The 20,670-nt window shown below is 40.4% G+C and overlaps 1 protein-coding gene across 4 annotated transcripts in view; it reads left to right on the top strand.

The window, feature by feature from the left end:
• The window catches only part of CACNA2D3 (calcium voltage-gated channel auxiliary subunit alpha2delta 3), a 728,899-nt gene that overhangs the window by 306,882 nt on the left and 401,347 nt on the right, over positions 1-20,670 (top strand). For all 4 annotated transcript variants that reach the window (XR_014712447.1, XM_084634438.1, XM_084634437.1 and 1 more), the window contains exon 6: positions 18,107-18,238. Coding sequence is in view for 3 of the 4 variants with exons in the window: in XM_084634438.1 (XP_084490564.1) it covers positions 18,107-18,238 (132 nt within the window). In the remaining variant the exon portion in view is untranslated. The remainder of the gene's footprint in view (positions 1-18,106; positions 18,239-20,670) is intronic.

The raw sequence follows: 20,670 nt of genomic DNA, 5'->3' as shown, positions 1-20,670 counted from the left end.
ACCTTCAGGTAGTATGGATTACAGAAGGAAGGAAGACCTGCATTGATCTAGCTATAGCCGGAAAGTTACCCAGATGTGATAAGTTAATAAAGTTGCTGGCTAGTTAAAACCACATTCTGGTGTCTTGTCTTTCTTCTAGTGGCATCCGGGACAATTCATAACACCGATCAAAAGAGGGAAAAATCTGGTTTGGTCTAATTAACCATCCAGCATTTACTGAATCCAGGGAATTGGTCCACTGCCTTGAGGATGCACAATAATGCCATACTGTAGCAATTTAGTGAGGTCCTAATTTTTCTTTAAATAAATCCCTCTTTGATGTAGAGGCTGGTTTGAGCTTTTACAGGGTATAGGAAGTGATTTTTAGCTATGCTTTCCATAGCTACAGAGTATTTTTCTATGATGGATGGTACAGTCCATGAATACTTTTAAGCATTTCTGTCAACAGGAGATATGGTTTATGTCGACTCAACTGACAAACATAAGGCAAACAATATGTTGCTGAGAGTCTGAAGCTGTGCTTACAGTTTTTTAACAACTATGTGGCTTGTGGATGTAGTATAAAATGTTCAATAGTGTGGAGAAAAAGATTCAGAAGTCCTGATTAATTACAGCTAATCAAACTGTAACCAATCAAACTGTACCAGCTAATATGGTAGTATTCTGCTGAGACTACTTACATACCATTGACTAGACACTTATTTAAATAGCAACAATCTTTCTGTTGTAAGTTTGACTCAATTACAGTAACCACTTCCTATAAACAATATATTTAGAGAAAAGCATTTGTGAAAATGATTTTAAAAAATCCATTTGCCAGACTCTAATCTAAACAAGTTACAGGAAAAAGTAAATTTAAAATGTTCTTCTATATTTTCTGGTATGGTAATTTAATTTAGTTTTTGTCCAGGTTTGCTGCTTTCCATGAGGAGATACCATATCTGATATTCTTTCAATATCATCAGCCAGTTTGGTCTGGCCATCAATATAAGCTTAAGATGCTCTTGTCCAGGAATGTGCTTTTATCTCTACCTTCCAGGTCGCTAGGCATGACATGATTGTCTATATAACATCCATATTGTCTCCCTTGCCACATCCTTGTCTCTGCCATCCTGTATCACTTGCAGGATGTTAAAAGTACACTATCATGTGACTTAAACCAGTTTGTATCTTCTGAACATTTTAATGAAATTGACAGTCAATTTTACATTCCCTTTCTTCAGTATTCTTTTCCAGGCTGTGTTATCTTTATCTCTTCATTTGTGGATGTTTCCTATCTTCACTCATGATCAACCACATCATTTAATACCATGAAAAAAGTGAAAATGGTGAGGATGCAATATGGCCAGGAGCAATTCTGAATGTGATTATTTTAGTAACAAAAATATCAAACAAGCTCTGCTTTCTTCTCCATATGCATGCACTCTTTCCATTAGCATCAGTGGGACTTATTTATATGTACTACATAAGGATACTGAAATAGAATACCAAAAGTTTTTACCTTGTGAACACTGAATGGTGGCATATGTGAAATGAACTGATAGTTCAATTCAGTTCCTATGCATCCACACCACAAATTTGGAAAAGGTATGTTACTGTGCAATGCATGAGATTAACCAATGGACCAGCATACAACATAAAATAAGTTGGATACTGAGGAATTACAATATATATATATATATATATATATATATATATATATATATATATATATATACATATATATATTTAGACAAATAGTCACTTATTTGAAGTTCAGCCCCTCAAAGTCTTAACTAACTTGGCTTCTGTTTGTTACAGGACATGCACATTTCGATTAGACCCATGACTTACCTGTTTGCTTCTTTCAGTACCAGAAACTTGGCAACTGTGGATTGCAAACTTGGACTTTACAGAATCACATTTAAGTTTTCCCTTGAACACTTTATAGCCAAGGAAGAGAATATCACCTATGTCAAATGGCATTTCCATAGCATGGTGTTCAATGGCATGCTAAAAGATGCGTTTATTCACTACAAATTGATAAATGCAGGCCGTAATCAAAAGTTCTGCTTGCATAGGAAAAAAAAAATCTGTAATAGAGCCTTCTCAAAAAGATATTGAAATGTGATGAACCACAGCCATTTTTTTGATTAAGTAGGTTTTTTCAATTTGGCACTTAAAAGAAGCTATGAATATCATTCAGTCATACTTCCCCATCAACTCCTTCCAAGTGGCTGTCAAACCAAAATTATCTATTTTCTAGAATATTAGAACCAAAAAAATTCATTCTCCAAGTGATGCACAAAGATTATAATATACAACTGGCAGATATGTAAAAACACTTTCCTGCCAGGTGTGAAATTGAGAAATAAAATCTCATCTGTCACTATCATATGTAATTTGTTAACTTCCATGCTTGATAATCTTTCCTGGACATGTTGTTGAAAATTTGACATGCTGGGCATTATTAAAAATAGATATAGCCACGTACAACCTTGATGACCACTGGGTTTATATGTTGAAATCCCTCCTCCTAAACTCTATTTTTAGATTGTAAACTCTTTTAGACAGGGTCTGTGCCTTCTTTCTGTTGGGACAATGCCTCACATGCTTTGGGTGTTACCAGGAACAAATTAATAGTAATACCTGAACTATACAAATAATGCAGATAGCCGCAGCAAAGTACAAAAAATAGAAATGTTGGTCTTTGTTCACTGATAGAAATACAAATTACAGACTTTATAAAGGGAATAATCTTTCAACTTCCTTCACTTTTCTTGCAAAATACCTGATACTTGGAGTTATATGTTGATGTAACCTTATGGGAATTGCAAAACATAATTACTATCTTATGAATAGCACCTCAATTTGATGATTTAACTAAAATGTATTCCGCGTCAGAACCCTTTTCCCGGTAGTGACTGGTACAACAATATTGTTCTTCTCCTTGTCTCTCTGAATATTATTAAGTCTCAGTCATCATCCCTCGTGTAGATGTAGGTAAACTGGAATCTCCATTGGCCAATCAGCAGTAAACTGTTGCTTGGCACATTCATGAGGCAGTTGGGCACTCCAGCCTTCAGCTAGTTACGCACTCGTGTGTCTGAAATCATCTCAACTAACCAGAGTGAATACGAAAGCAAAGGCACACCCTGATACCTCTGTATCCTGATGTTCCTTTGGTATATGCCCTACAGAAACAATAGTGGGAAGGGCACGATAGACTAAGGTAAATATTGGTCAAGAAGTTTTATGCAGCTTGGATGGGGAAGGCCAGGGTAGTTATTCTTGCTCTTCTGGATTTCTTTTCTGTTTGTTTTTTAGCTCCCTAGTTAGTTCTGATATTAGTATTGTTTTCAAAGTCCAGACTATTCAAAGCGTCTTGTTCTTCAGAGGTTCTGGTATCTACCCTGCTAACCCTATCTTACATTATTTTTCTTTGGATCTTTGCCAGTGTCTTTCTTGATTATTGCAGCCAGCCAAATAGGTCCCTCTGTCCAGTTTGCCTGTTTCTCCAAAATCCAAGCACAAGTCAGAACAGGAAGTACTGGTTGGTATGTTCACACTTTCAGATAAAAACTTTCTTTTTAAAGGCAGGTAACTTGGTTTTATCAGAAGTGCTGGCAGCTCTTCAGTCTGATTCAAGGGAACAGTGTTCTCTGTAGCACTGCTATTTCCAATCACTTTTACCCTGCTTTCAATCCTAATTCCCTGCAACTCTGGTCCATTGTGTCATGTAATGGTCTCCGTATCCACAGTTTCCCACCATTCTGGCTTTACCAACTGCAGTCTCTGCTCAGATAAAGACGTGTGCGATTGCTGATGGTGGAGTTCCCATGTTAAAGGACTTCCATTGTTCATCCCTTGAAAAGACCTTCCTTATTCATTCAGATTTAATAAATATTGCAGAGAGTTTCCCATCATTCCACATTTCTTTCTTTTAACTCTGACTGGCTGTTTTACAAAGATGCACAGAATTCTCTGCTGGTTGCATCTCGCTTTGCTCAAATTCCATGTGTCAGATAATTCCCAGTCTCTCTTAAGGTCACTGCTTTGTGCTTGCAAAAGGCATTAGCTTCCCAGTTGTTTGTTCTCTGTACTGAAGCAATGTCTACAGGACTTCGGAAATGTTGGCATCCTCACTCAAGATGTGTATTGTGCTTGACCTTTCCTATCTGGCTCTATCTAATCTATATGTTTTAATATATCCATATCACCACAGCAACTAGATGTCAAAGATGAGCTGAGTTGTCACATTTTTTTTTTCTGTAAGAGCCCCTACTCTTTAACACTTCTTGGTTCAGCTGCTCTTGTTTAGTTACTTAGGGCTAGAGTCTGACCTTTGGCACAGCCTTGTGGAAAGGATGGTGTGATAGCTACATTCACTACTTCAGGCATATCCCCTAGAGCAGGGATCTCAAACTCAAATCACCATGAGGGCCACATGAGGACTAGTACATTGGCCTGAGGGCTGCATCACTGACACCCCGCGCTGTCCCTGGCCCTGCCCCAATCCACTGCTTCCATGAGGCCCTGACCATGCCCCGCCCCCATTCCAAACCCTTCCCCAAAGTCCCCACCCCAACTCCACCTCCTCCCTGCCCCGTTCCAACCCCTTCCCCAAATCCCTGCCCCGCCTATTCTCCGCCTCCTCCCCTGAGTGTGTGGCTCCCTGCTCCTCCCTCCCCCCCGGAAAGCGCTAAGCACTGCCAAACAGCTGTTTGGCGGCGGGAAGTTCCTGGAGGTAGGCAGAGGAGTGGGGACACAGCGCGGTGGGGGGCGGGCGGGGGCGGTGGGTGAAGGGCGCTTGGCAGCCTGCAGGAAATAACTCGGGGTGTGGGGAGGTTGGCAGGCTGCAGCAAATAACTCTGTGGGCTGCGTGTTTGAGATCCCTGCCCTAGAGTCATTGTGACCTAGGGAGACATCTTAGTTGTAATTCTTCCCATACTTCCTCCTTGCTCCCAGGTGTTCAGGGGCAGTTACTCACCACTGGCCTATACCATCAGTGGATACCACCAACCTGCCTTGCTTCTTTAACTACTCTGTTTACTTAGTAGCTATTCTGGAACCAATGCTCCATCTGCTCTATGAAGGGAGTAAATGGCCGCTTTGCCTTGCTTACTCCTTTGTACCTGAACCTATTATCTGGGTAGCCCATATAACTGTGTAAAAGGGGCTGTTACATCCTAAGTCTCCTGCCCAGACACACATTCTGAGTAAGACTCTAGCTCTTAATGTATTTTTTTAAATCTCTCCATGGACAATGCTTCTGGGTAAGTAATACTAGGCCAAATGTTGCCCTCTATTACTCCCATGAAACCCCACCGTCTTACACTAGTGTAACTGATAGCAGAATTCGGCACTCTTTGGTCTTTCATTCAGTTCTGAAACTGCTCATTTTAAACGGTAGGTATATTCTACAGGAAAAACAAAGAAACAAAAAATGAGTAAGACAAATACCTGAAGAATAAAGTGAACAGTTGTAAGTGATCACTAGACAAGATTAAGAGTAGACGTAAAAATAAGGTAAAAGTCATGATCTAATCTCTTTTGGAGTTGGGGGGGAAGTGAGCTTAGTGAGCTCATACAGTTATCACTTCTAAATAATAAAACACTTGTGCAAGCCATCTGCACCTTTCTTGATTGCAGAATCAACAAAAATTAATATGATGATGTATACAGAAAATGGATTGTAGTTTAAATCCTGTTGGCCCTACTCATTTGAGTAGTTTAATTTGCTTCAGTCTGAATAAGCAAACTGGCTTTGGCCTATTATTGATTTAAATAAGAGGAGAAACAAATCAAACCCCCATGCCACCCACAGTAGAAGCAGACATACAATAGATTAATCAGAAACAAACGCATGACTATATATCTATACAAAAGTTTTTGACTGGATTGAAAAAAAAGGTTTTTCGAGGTACCATTTCCCCCTCTGAACTGTATATTTAGAAAGTAGCCGAAATATCCACGCTTAGGTGGTAAGTGTTGTAATATCTGTTTCTGACACCCACCAGGATTGGATATGCCCAGACGTTTGTTCAAATAGTTGTATGACAAATGTAACAATTGTAGCTTTTGTTTACAGGGAAGCAGAAGAGATCAACAGTCACAGAAAGATACATACACACTTGTTCTAAGATGCATTTTCTTCATTTTTTTTCTATTATTTTAGAATACAGTAATTGTTTACCTCTCCATCTTGCTACATAACACAGACCTCACTTTGATTTTTTTGGATCTGTATGGTGTGAAAGAACAACCTAGACAGGAGGGTGAGACAGAGAGAGAAAGCATGCTCTTGTGGTCTAGTATTAGTATACTTGGCTAGAACATAAAACATTTAGGAATTCTATTTGTCTGAAAACCTACAAAGGCATTTTTACACTGTCTGCATTTTGTTTATCTGTGTTTCTTTCGTATGGTTTTTATTTGCCGTATTTCAAAAGGAGCAATTAGTGTTTTAGAATCCATAATTCTGAATTTATAATGTATTCATCCCAAGATGCACTTGTCCATCTGTATTATGGTTCCAGATGTTTTATTAGTCGTTGTAGAGGTTTTTAAGCAGCTGAACACTTTCATATCTGAAAAACTTGTTCTAACCACATTTCACTTAGGCAGAACCTCCATTGAAGGCAATGGGAGCTTTGCCTAGGTAAGGAGTGCTGAATAGAGCCTTTAAAGAAGCACCATAGCTGTTGGCAGGTTATGGGACAAGTGAATTGTAGAGATAACATAGATGATTTGTCACAGTCAACAGTCTGAGGTCAGACAACATTGTGTCTGCCTGATTTGTGTCTCACCCAGATTCAGACAACCACACTCGTGTTGATATATTCTCATGTGTATTGGTGGAGGCTTGGTATTTGACTATAGCCCTATATAATCCTAATACGTTTTAGCAAAAGGAACAAAAATTCTCTCTTTTCTTTTTTTAAGGCTCCAACATACCATAGAGTATATGGATAGTTCCCATTCATAGTACACATGATGTTTTTCTATTGAATAACTTAACAATAATGATCAGGCACTTACTTTACAGAGGGCTCAGGTTTTTTCTTATGGTGGTTACTTCTGCTTGCTTTTAAAACACTTACAGAAAAGATTTGTACACAGGTTTGTCCTTGAGCAGATTCTGTGAGCTTAGCTTTGGTTTCCAAGGCTGCGCCATATCCTTGTCATATATCATTTGGACAGCAGCTGAGTATAACTCTCTCTTTTGGTATGTTGTATGTTAAATATTTTATGGCATGGTTGATTTCATTTAGTAGCATTGACATTTCCTTTCTTTTACTATAATTTGAAATGTGTTCTACTGGCTTCCTGTATTGTCTGTCAAGCACCTTTTCCTCCCATGCCACCAGCATAGTTTTAGATTTCCTGGTCGATGATAGATGCAGTTCCATCCAGTTTGCTTGGAAACATGTTCAAGCATTTCCTGTGTGTCACAATTGACTCTTCATATTCTTTTAGTTTCTGAGTCTGGATTTGCTTCTGTGATGAACTTGCTACATTTATGTTGGGCTCCTATTCTTTCAGTTTGTTGGTTATTGTGAGTTGAGAGTTGTACTTTTCCTTTCCTTTTCTATCTGGAGAGCTGCGTTAGTTGTCGTCTTCTGCATTGTTCTTCACTTTTCCTCAATCAGACCTTGGCCTTCTAGAGCTCTGTGATGATGCATTTTCTTAGAAGCATGTACAGTACCTATCAGTATTGTTATCCTTCTGTTAGTATTCTTGCAATAATATAAACATCTGTTCTATATTTCTCCGAAAGTATGAAACTGGCCTGTTGCCTGAAGTAGTCTTACCTTGTGATGTGATCCTACTGCATCTCACAAGCTAAACAGGGTTAAAAGAGGTCAGCAGTTGGATTGGAGACTGCCAGGATACCTCCAAGTGTTGCAGAAAGTATTCTTTTAATTCATTAGATGGCAAGCTTTTCTCTGAGTCAGTGCCCCAGCATGGTGTTAGGAAGAACTTTACAGCTGGAAATGATGTCTTTTGAATGAAAAATAAAACTGAGATCCAGACCACCTTGGTAATTTAAAAATTCCATGAACTTTTCATAAAAATGAGCACACTATGGCTGTATTCCAACTTAGAATCATAGTATCATCGAATATCAGGGTTGGAAGGGACCTCAGGAGGTCATCTAGTCCAACCCCCTGCTCAAAGCAGGACCAATCCCCAATTAAATCATCCCAGCCAGGGCTTTGTCAAGCCTGATCTTAAAAACTTCTAAGGAAGGAGATTCTACCACCTCCCTAAGTAACGCATTCCAGTGTTTCACCACCCTCCTAGTGAAAAAGTTTTTCCTAATATCCAACCTAAACCTCCCCCACTGCAACTTGAGACCATTACTCCTTGTCCTGTCCTCTTCTACCACTGAGAATAGTCTAGAACCATCCTCTCTGGAACCACCTCTCAGGTAGTTGAAAGCAGCTATCAAATCCCCCCTCATTCTTCTCTTCTGCAGACTAAACAATCCCAGTTCCCTCAGCCTCTCCTCATAAGTCATGCGTTCCAGACCCCTAATCATTTTTGTTGCCCTTCACTGGACTCTCTCCAATTTATCCACATCCTTCTTGTAGTGTGGGGCCCAAAACTGGACACAGTACTCCAGATGAGGCCTCACCAATGTCGAATAGCGGGGGACGATCACGTCCCTCGATCTGCTCGCTATGCCCCTACTTATACATCCCAAAATGCCATTGGCCTTCTTGGCAACAAGGGCACACTGCTGACTCATATCCAGCTTCTCATCCACTGTCACCCCTAGGTCCTTTTCCGCAGAACTGCTGCCTAGCCATTCGGTCCCTAGTCTGTAGCTGTGCATTGGGTTCTTCCGTCCTAAGTGCAGGACCCTGCACTTATCCTTATTGAACCTCATCAGATTTCTTTTGGCCCAATCCTCCAATTTGTCTAGGTCCCTCTGTATTCTATCCCTGCCCTCCAGCGTATCTACCACTCCTCCCAGTTTAGTATCATCCGCAAATTTGCTGAGAGTGCAATCCACACCATCCTCCAGATCATTTATGAAGATATTGAACAAAACTGGCCCCAGGACCGACCCCTAGGGCACTCCACTTGACACCGGCTGCTAACTAGACATGGAGCCATTGATCACTACCCGTTGAGCCCGACAATCTAGCCAACTTTCTACCCACTTTATAGTGCATTCATCCAACCCATACTTCTTTAACTTGCTGACAAGAATACTGTGGGAGACCGTGTCAAAAACTTTGCTAAAGTCAAGAAACAATACATCCACTGCTTTCCCTTCATCCACAGAACCAGTAATCTCATCATAGAAGGTGATTAGATTAGTCAGGCATGACCTTCCCTTGGTGAATCCATGCTGACTTGTTCATGATCACTTTCCTCTCATGTAAGTGCTTCAGGATTGATTCTTTGAGGACCTGCTCCATGATTTTTCTGGGGACTGAGGTGAGGCTGAGTGGCCTGTAGTTCCCAGGATCCTCCTTCCCTTTTTTAAAGATTGGCACTACATTAGCCTTTTTCCAGTCATCCAGGACTTCCCCCGTTCGCCATGAGTTTTCGAAGATAATGGCCAATGGCTCTGCAATCACAGCCGCCAATTCCTTTAGTACTCTTGGATGCAACTCGTCCGGCCCCATGGACTTGTGCACGTCCAGCTTTTCTAAATAGTCCCTAACCACCTCTTTCTCCACAGAGGGCTGGCCATCTATTCCCCATGTTGTGATGCCCAGCGCAGCAGTCTGGGAGCTGACCTTGTTCGTGAACTTGGGTAATTCATTTGTAAATGTCTAAATATCTCCTCTACTTTCAATTAGATATAGTATTTACTACTTCCTGTCTTACAATGTTGTCTGTTACCACACACTATTAAATATCCACTGTGTTCCACCCCAGAGATAAGCTGCACCCCTATCTAGAGTGGAGTAATACCCTTTACCTATATTGCACGGGTATTGAGACTTCATATACATTTGTAAAGCACTTTGAGATCTTCAGATGAAAGGTGCATTGTATGTGCACACAATTACATAAGAATGTATTAATTTATCGTATTTCAGAATGTTTAGAGTAGTTCAAGATTTTCTGTGTTCAGGAGCAAATTCTATTTTAATGTCATTACAGGTTCTCAGGCTCCTGTGACACTGGGTGTTACTTAACTACATCACAGGGGCATTGTGAAGGATTTATTAGTTATTTTTTGGACAGTGCTCTGAAGATACAAAGCACTATTTTAAGTGCCAGCTAGAATAATAATTATACTGGTGGTCTGTGTGCCAGTGATGTGATTGATTTCTGTTATTTTTAAAACATCAGACTAAATATGTTGTCAGTGTCAGCATGGTTTAGCTGGCAATTCTATCACCTTTTGAGCTACAGGTGTGTTGGATTTTAAGTCTCGTATTAGCACTTGGTCTTATACACAATACTGACACTGAGCTACAGTACTAGGATGACCAGAAAGCAAGTGTAAAAAATCGGGACAGGGGGTGGGGGGTAATAGGAGCCTATATAAGAAAAAGACCCAAAAATCGGGACTGTCCCTGTAAAATTGAGATATCTGGTCACCCTATGCAGTACTGGTACTGTACTTTGCTCTGCAGCGTTAGAGTTGCTGTCCTTCAGGGCAGACATTACAGGGAGAAGACCTTTTGTATGTCCCTGGAAGCTGTTCAGGCAGAATTTAAAGATCACATCACTTATTGAATACAATAGGGGATAAACCTATTATCTTGATTAATACTTGCTCTCAGTAATGAGACAGATTGCCCAAAACATTGTGGGAACCACAGTATTGTATTTCCTTCAGAGTCATTGCACTTCACCATCAATATCAAATATATTATTTTGAAGCTTGCTGAAATAACTAGAATGCAAAATGCTATATATTAGCCTCTTATCATAGAATTATCTTACCTATTTCCCTGTGCATGTGAATTTCTTGTGAACCATGTCAATAAAATGTTTCTTATTCCAGTGCCAGTCTTCCTCTTCATTCTGTGCATTCCATTTTGGTGCATTCTGTCAGCTGGCACATCTTGCTTGTCTTTGCTGAGCCTTCAGCCCTACTTCTTGGGGTCAATAGTATCTGTGACACCTACTTAATTGCTACATGCAATTGTACTGTTCCTTGGCAATAATATTTCAGATTCCTGTCAATGTACCTGTTTGCCTTGGGGCTGTGTTTATATTAAATATCAATAAAAAAACCAGATAGCAGCTACACAAACGGTTATAGAACAGAATCATAAGTATCTGCAAGCCAGGCAGAGTAGGAGATGGGAGAATAAAAGAATGTTTTAATTTTATTTTAGAGGTTATTGCCAGGACGTGTCTTTGCAAAACAAAAATAGGATCTATGTTTAAAGTATTGTGTCAGAAGATTTACATTTATTGTTTTTGAGTTTGCCTGATAGCATCATGCTAATGAATTTTTGTTTACATACAGCTTTTCATCCCCCAAATATTCAAAAGAATCTCGTTAACCAATATTGAAATGTAGCTATTTTGAGGGATGCCCTCAGCACACGGCAGCAATACACAACAGGGCAGGCATGGAAAATACTGCTTCCAAATGAAACAGCGGAGGCAGTTTTGGCAGAATGTAGTTTCCAAAATTGGAATTTGGCTAGCACAACAGATCTAACATATGTACCATTAGAAGATGTGCCTTGAGATTTCGAATGGGTCTTAGTTGTAGTTTGGGTGGTACTCACACAAAGAGAAGCTGGTCCAAATACCAGTCAATTCACAACAACCAGGTTGAGACTTGGGTGCTTCTAGTTTATGAGTAAGAAGAAAAGGAGTACTTGTGGCACCTTAGAGACTAACCAATTTATTTGAGCATAAGCTTTCATGAGCTGCAGCTCACTTCATCGGATGCATACTGTGGAAAGTATAGAAGATCTTTTTACACACACAAAGCATGAAAAAATGGGTGTTTACCACTACAAAAGGTTTTCTCTCCCCCCACCCCACTCTCCTGCTGGTAATAGCTTATCTAAAGTGATCACTCTCCTTAAAATGTGTATGATAATCAAGTTGGTCCATTTCCAGCACAAATCCAGGTTCCCCCCCACCCAAACTCTCCTGTTGGTAATAGCTTGTCTAAAGTGATCACTCTCCTTACAATAAGAAAAGGAGGACTTGTGGCACCTTAGAGACTAACCAATTTATTAGAGCATAAGCTTTCGTGAGCTACAGCTCACTTCCTCAGATGCATATCGTGGAAACTGCAGCAGGCTTTATATATACACAGAGAATATGAAACAATACCTATTCCCACCCCACTGTCCTGCTGGTAATAGCTTATCTAAAGTGATTTCCAGCACAAATCCAGGTTTTCTCACCCTCCACCCCCCCACATACACCTCCTTACAATGTGTATGATAATCAAGGTGGGCCATTTCCAGCACAAATCCAGGGTTTAACAAGAACGTCTGGGGGGGGGGAGTAGGAAAAAACAAGGGGAAATAGGTTACCTTGCATAATGACTTAGCCACTCCCAGTCTCTATTCAAGCCTAAGTTAATTGTATCCAATTTGCAAATGAATTCCAATTGAACAGTCTCTCGCTGGAGTCTGGTTTTGAAGCTTTTTGTTGTAATATTGCAACTTTCATGTCTGTAATTGCGTGACAAGAGAGATTGAAGTGTTCTCCGACTGGTTTATGAATGTTATAATTCTTGACATCTGATTTGTGTCCATTTATTCTTTGACATAGAGACTGTCCAGTTTGACCAGAGTACATGGCAGAGGGGCATTGCTGGCACATGATGGCATATATCACATTGGTGGATGTGCAGGTGAACGAGCCTCTGATAGTGTGGCTGATGTTATTAGGCCCTGTGATGGTGTCCCCTGAATAGATATGTGGACACAGTTGGCAACGGGCTTTGTTGCAAGGATAGGTTCCTGGGTTAGTGGTTCTGTTGTGTGGTATGTGGTTGCTGGTGAGTATTTGCTTCAGGTTGTGGGGCTGTCTGTAGGCAAGGACTGGCCTGTCTCCCAAGATTTGTGAGAGTGTTGGGTCATCCTTCAGGATAGGTTGTAGATCCTTAATAATGCGTTGGAGGGGTTTTAGTTGGGAGCTGAAGGTGACGGCTAGTGGCGTTCTGTTATTTTCTTTGTTAGGCCTGTCCTGTAGTAGGTGACTTCTGGGAACTCTTCTGGCTCTATCAGTCTGTTTCTTCACTTCCGCACGTGGGTATTGTAGTTGTAAGAATGCTTGATAGAGATCTTGTAGGTGTTTGTCTCTGTCTGAGGGGTTGGAGCAAATGCAGTTGTATCGCAGAGCTGGCTGTAGACAATGGATCGTGTGATGTGGTCAGGGTGAAAGCTGGAGGCATGTAGGTAGGAATAGCGGTCAGTAGGTTTCCGGTATAGGGTGGTGTTTATGTGATCATCGTTTATTAGCACTGTAGTGTCCAGCAAGTGGATCTCTTGTGTGGACTGGACCAGGCTGAGGTTGATGTTGGGATGGAAATTGTTGAAATCATGGTGGAATTCCTCAAGGGCTTCTTTTCCATGGGTCCAAACGATGAAGATGTCCTCAATATAGCGCAAGTAGAGTAGGCGCGTTAGGGGACGAGAGCTGAGGAAGCGTTGTTCTAAGTCAGCCATAAAAATGTTGGCATACTGTGGGGCCATGCGGGTACCCATAGCAGTGCCGCTGATTTGAAGGTATACATTGTCCCCAAATGTGAAATAGTTATGGGTGAGGACAAAGCCACAAAGTTCAGCCACCAGGTTTGCCGTGATATTATCGGGGATAGTGTTCTTGACGGCTTATAGTCCATCTTTGTTTGGAATGTTGGTGTAGAGGGCTTCTACATCCATAGTGGCCAGGATGGTGTTATCAGGAAGATCACCGATGGATTGTAGTTTCCTCAGGAAGTCAATGGTGTCTCGAAGGTAGCTAGGAGTGCTGGTAGCATAGGGCCTGAGGAGGGAGTCTACATAGCCAGACAATCCTGCTGTCAGGGTGCCAATACCTGAGATGATGGGGCGCCCAGGATTTCCAGGTTTATGGATCTTGGGTAGTCGATAGAATATCCCAGGTCAGGGTTCCAGGGGTGTGTCTGTGCGGATTTGATCTTGTGCTTTTCTAGGGAGTTTCTTGAGCAAATGCTGTAGTTGCTTTTGGTAACTCTCAGTGGGATCAGAGGGTAATGGCTTGTAGAAAGTGGTGTTGGAGAGCTGCTGAGCAGCATCTTGTTCATATTCCGACCTATTCATGATGACGACAGCACCTTCTTTGTCAGCCTTTTTGATTATGATGTCAGAGTTGTTTCTGAGGCTGTGGGTGGCATTGTGTTCTCCACGGCTGAGGTTGTGGGGAAAGTGATGCTGCTTTTCCACAATTTCAGCCCGTGCACATCGGTGGACGCACTCTATGTAGAAGTGCAGTCTGCTGTCTTGACCTTCAGGAGGAGTCCACCTAGAATCCTTCTTTTTGTAGTGTTGGTAGGGAGGTCTCTGTGGATTAGTATGTTGTTCAGAGGTGTGTTGGAAATATTCCTTGAGTCGGAGATGTCAAAAATAGGATTCTAGGTCACCACGGAACTGTATCATGTTCGTGGGGGGAGAGGGGCAGAAGGAGAGGCCCCGAGATAGGACAGCTGCTTCTGCTGGGCTAAGAGTATAGTTGGGTAGGTTAACAATATTGCTGGGTGGGTTGAGGGAACTATTGCTGTGGCCCCTTGTGGCATGTAGTAGTTTAGAAAGTTTCGTGTCCTTTTTCTTTTGTAGACAAGCAAAGTGTGTGTTGTAAATGGCTTCCCTAGTTTTAGTAAAGTCCAGCCACGAGGAAGTTTGTGTGGAAGGTTGGTTTTTTATGAGAGTATCCATTTTTGAGAGCTCATTCTTTATCTTTCCCTGTTTGCTGTAGAGGATGTTGATCAGGTGGTTCCGCAGTTTCTTTGAGAGCCTGTGGCACACGCTGTCAGCATGGTCTGTGTGGTATGTATATTGTAATGGATTTTTTACCTTCAGTCCTTTTGGTACGATGTCCATCTGTTTGCATTTGGAAAGGAAGACGATGTCTGTCTGTCTCTGTACAAGTTTTTTCATGCAGTTGCTAGATTTCCACTCCATACGGCTAAATTCAGTGCCTTGCATAATGACAGGTTTCAGAGTAACAGCCGTATTAGTCTGTATCCGCAAAAAGAAAAGGAGTACTTGTGGCACCTTAGAGACTAACCAATTTATATGAGCATAAGCTTTTGTGAGCTACAGCTCACTTCATCGGATGCATACTGTGGAAAGTATAGAAGATCTTTTTACACACACAAACCATGAAAAAATGGGTGTTTACCACTACAAAAGGTTTTCTCTCCCCCCACCCCACTCTCCTGCTGGTAATAGCTTATCTAAAGTGATCACTCTCCTTACAATGTGTATGATAATCAAGTTGGCCCATTTCAAGCACAAATCCAGGTAAAATGCTCCTAGAAAAGGAAATAAACCCTAAAGAACCTGAAACTAAATTTTCTGATTCAAGTGAGATTTGAACTCCTGACCACCTTAGCTATACTACTGCTGCAATGAATCATTGAAACAGCTGTGCTGTTTAATAGTAATCTGGCTCCTCCAACAGAGCTAGCATGGTTTCAGTGGGACTAGAATCACAACATTCAAGATAGTGTTGGGCTACATGGTGGGGTGAGAACATGGCTGACATTTTAACACGTCATCTTTGTCATCTAATCACTAAATGCAGTATTAGGACTGAATGCAAGGTTTGCTTTCTTGTTAGATTAGGATCCTATTTCTCCAAATTGATGATTTATTTTTGTAGCTTAGGCAAGAATGATCCTGAATTTCAGGCCATGGTGTTTCAGGGAAATTTATTGGAGTAACTGTAAACTAGCGAATACCTGAGGTTTTCTGCTGTACAGAATAATGACCTTTAGGCAACACCAAAAATGTATAGTGACATGGGTTTACTTCCATATAGTAGATTTGTTTTTGAGAACTCAAAATTGTGTTTGGTATGTCTCTAGTTTGACAGGTTATATATATATATATATATATTCACATTTCTTGTTCTAGGACTAAATTTAACTGCACTAGACATGTTTTTAAAACAAAATCTGCTTTGTTGAGTTTGCTTTTTCAACGGCCCTTCTATGTAAACCTAAATATTTAGATGAATGCAGAGTTCAAAGATGTGTAGCTGAGACATTTCCCTTTTTCTCCTGGTGTTTTTCTTTGATGAATGTAAGGATAGAAAACAATTCACCTTTTTTCCACTCCATTAAAATCACATTCCAAGCAATCTTCTGAAATCAGTGCAGAGTGCCATTATTTTACAAGTCTGTGGGAGCATTATATGAAACACTTGGACAAGTGTGCAGTTGTATGTGCCTTTTTTTTTAATTAAAGATTACAGCTCTGATTTAAGTTTGCTTTGTTTTTCTAGTGGAAGTGTTATTTCAAATACTTGAACAAGTTGTGTGTATGTTCATACTTTTAAAAACAATACAGCTTTTAAGTTAGCTTTGTTTTTTCTTTTTGAAACCATTGCCTTTAGGTGCAGGTTGTATTAGGTATATAGAGCGTCTTTCTTTATCATGTCTCATTTCAAAACCACATTGTTATCTAGCTCAAAAACCTTGGCTTCCAAACATATTAATTCAATTTTGCTTTGTCACTTTTATGCCAAATAACCACTTTACATCATACAAAAATACGAGGGTGTTTTAGGATTTTAAGTGTCACTGGTTGAATATACCATGCTGTATTAAAAGAAAAAACAAATGTAATAGAAAAAATATCTTCTCACATAGAGAGTTTTAGTTTGCTTTCATGTACTATTCTGTTTATGGGAATAAAAGAATAGGTCAGTCAGTGCTGGGAAATCCAAGCTCCATGTTTTTTCACATCGTAGTTAGTGCTATGTTGTGTTTGCTATGCATTTGTTTGAATGCAGAGTAAATGACAATATGCATACATACTCCAACAGGAAATGAAAGGCACTTCACTTTCTAATGTGCATGCTGACCAGTATCTGGTTTTATAAAGTAAAACATACGTTAGACTCCACTGTACTAAAAAATGATACTACTATGCAGAGGGTCTCCCTCTAAAGATTTCAGCGAAGATAGGAGTGTTGGTGTGTAAGAGTACACATCATAGGTCACGAAGTGGTGAAATAGAATCTGTCTTTTGACAGGGATATTATGTATGTTATCCCCACAAATAAACTTTTAACGTACAGTTAAAGTGACCATACTAAGTACAAAACATTCATACAGAATACATAAATAACATTATCATGAAAAATCCTGAGTCTTAAAAAGTGTGTAAATTATGAGTTAAAGTAATTAATAATCTGTTACCCTTACAGTACATTTATTCAATAATAGTGATGTGACCCTTTCTGTTATATGTTCTAATTAACAAATTTAACTCTCACCTATAAAATATATCTTGGAACTCTTTCAATATATACATCACTAATCTGTGATCTTCTGCACCTATGTATATATTTCCACTAGGTAAAATACATAAATAGTGTTGAAAGTGTTTGTAAGTATGCCTGTAACTGCTTCAAAGCAACTTCATTAAGAAATGGAGTGTTAGAGAGACACAAAATAATCCCATCATGACTTCCTGCCACTTTATCCAATATTTGTGTTGTCATGTTGCATTAATACATGATAACATTGCATCATCATGACTCAACACCATTGTCCATTTGTGCAGTATCATGTTATAGTACAAGATAACATCATCACACCCATCTTTCCACACACTGCTAGCTGTTGGGAGGCTAGTTTGATTGGAAAGTGCATTTTCCCCTCACTCTTCTCTCTTGGCTACTGAAGAAAGTTTTCGCTGTCTTTGGAGTAGGTGTGTTTTGTGGGTCATCTCCTGAATGCTGGGAATGAAGGCTGGGGAAAATAGTTTCTAGGGACCTATACACACCAAGTTAATTGGTGGTGAGACCCAGAAAGTCCTGGAGAAATACTCACTGGACTTCATAGGAGCCACATATAGAGAGTGCACTTGACTTATGAGCTACAAATTACAGATCAATGACTTTAGATACTGAATCAGCCAAAGATGATATGGTGCAAGGGATTCTATCAACTGAGTGTCACTCTTCTTTATTTTTTCAGATCCAGCTATCGTAAATGGAGTCTTTTGGTCAGAATCCTTAAACAAGGTGTTTGTCGATAACTTTGACCGTGACCCTTCTCTCATATGGCAGTATTTTGGAAGTGCAAAGGGATTTTTTAGACAGTATCCAGGTATGCATATTAATTAAAATAAAATGAACAGGTGATATTGCTACAGGTTTCCATGAAAAAAATTAGTGTTGCAGGTCCTGAATTTTGCAAGCACCCACAGATTCCTTTGACTTAATTTAGAGTTCTGAAAAAAAACAAGGGCTATTAATATTTATCCCCTTCCCCCCATTAATATTTGGAATTGTGAAAAAAATGGGAATCGTCCCACAGCAAATATATTGTTCCTTGCTTTTGCACATTTACCCAATTTAGGTGTGACAAATACTGCAAATGCATGTAGTATCTTTGTGGGAACATATTGTATTAAATGTATGTATCACTCTGGGGCAGGGATTGAAAGTATGACTGTGTTCTGTTCTACGGGGTATGATTATCACAGCTCCACCAAGAACCAAAAACAGGGTGGGTGTGGAGGGGTGATTAAGGTGAATTATTAGGTTTTAAACACCTTTAAAGAGGTACAACCCTTGGGGAGGCTCACATAAACTAGTTCAAACTGGATTTTCCAGAGACCAACAGACAAAGAAAAGGCTTTTGACATAAAAAGCTTGTGGTTAAACTGACTTGGGGCCTTCTTTCTAATCCAACGTATGGGCAGAATCTTCAGTCCAACCCCTGCAGAAGGGTTGGAAAGACTTTGGCTTACTAGGGCCCCATAAAACGAATGGGCGACCTCTGGTACGCTTTTGGCATGTGTAGGGGAACTTTTATTGGTTTCTTACGTGTTTTTCTGTAATACTGTTACCTTAAGAATAAAGATGCTTGCTTAGAAGGGTTGGTGTGGTATGCTGTAACTGCTGGCAATATGCTGCTCATAACCCTTGCAGAGAAAGTAAAACACAGCTGGTGGCTTTTAGACATACTAGCTTGCTGGGGATATCATAGTGTAAGGCAGGGAGATGTGCAGCCTTAAAACCGTGGGAATGAGAGAGAGAGAGAAGCTGTTCTCTGCCCAAGAGAGATGGCATTTGGGAGCCAGGAACCTTAAGAGGGTGCCCTCGAGGGAGCACTGAGGGGGAATACGGGTGTTATTACCCTGAAACTGGAACACCATGTTTTGTACATTTACCCAATGTAGTGCATTTGGCTTACTGCTTACAAATTCCTTGTATTATGACAACTAGGAAATTAATACAACTGAATGTAAATTACAAAAGAAATTGAGCCCATACTTGCAATTTTGCCATTTCAAAACTCCAATCCTATTTGCAAGGCCTACATTTTCTCACTGTGCATCTTGTGTATGTAGAAATTCAGAGCGAGTTGGCATAATTTGAAGATGAGACATCACTGGTTCCAGCAAATGCTGTGCATGCATGCATGCTAGCACACACATGTAACAAAGTGGGGAAAAAAGTTTGCAGAATTATAGGTATACTCATAGGTTTTCAGGGTAGCCGTGTTAGTCTGTATTCGCAAAAAGAAAAGGAGTACTTGTGGCACCTTAGAGACTAACCAATTTATTTGAGCATAAGCTTTCGTGAGCTACAGCTCACTTCATCGGGTGCATGCAGTGGGGAGATTTATATACACAGAGAATATGAAACAATGTGTGTTACCATACACACTGTAACAAGAGTGATCAGGTAAGGTGAGCTATTACCAGCAGGAGAGGGGGAGTGGGGGTGGGGACCTTTTGAAGTGATAATCAAGGTGGGCCATTTCCAGCAGTTGACAAGAACGTGTGCGGAACAGTAGGGGCGGGGGGGGGAATAAACATGGGGAAATAGTTTTACTTTGTGTAATGACACATCCACTCCCAGTCTTTATTCAAGCCTAAGTTAATTGTATCCAGTTTGCAAATTAATTCCAATTCAGCAGTCTCTCGTTGGAGTCTGTTTTTAAAGTTTTTTGTTGTAACTACAATACCCACCTGCTGAAGTGAAGAAACAGATTGACAGAGCCAGAAAAGTACCCAGAAGTCACCTACTACAGGACAGGCCCAACAAAGAAAATAACAGAACGCCACTAGCCGTCACCTTCTTCCCCCAACTAAAACCTCTCCAACACATCATCAAGGATCTACAACCTATCCTGAAGGATGACCCATCACTCTCACAGATCTTGGGAGACAGGCCAGTCCTTACTTACAGACAGCCCCCCAACCTGAAGCAAATACTCACGAGCAACTACACACCACACAACAAAAACAGTAACCCAGGAACCTATCCTTGCAACAAAGCCTGTTGCCAACTGTGTCCACATATCTATTCAGGGGACACCATCATAGGGACTAATCACATCAGCCACACTATCATCTACCAGTGTGCTTTATGCCATTATGTGCCAGCAATGCCCCTCTGCCATGTACATTGGCCAAACTGGACAATCTCTACGTAAAAGAATAAATGGACACAAATCAAATGTCAAGAATTATAACATTCAAAAACCAGTCAGAGAGCACTTCAATCTCTTTGGTCACTCCATCACAG

The sequence above is a fragment of the Lepidochelys olivacea genome (assembly GCF_965140295.1).
Source record: "Lepidochelys olivacea isolate rLepOli2 genome assembly, chromosome: 7".
Classification (NCBI taxonomy): Eukaryota; Metazoa; Chordata; order Testudines; family Cheloniidae; genus Lepidochelys; species Lepidochelys olivacea.
The sequence above is the reverse complement of the archived record's forward strand: the minus strand, read 5'-3'. Positions and strand labels throughout refer to the sequence as shown.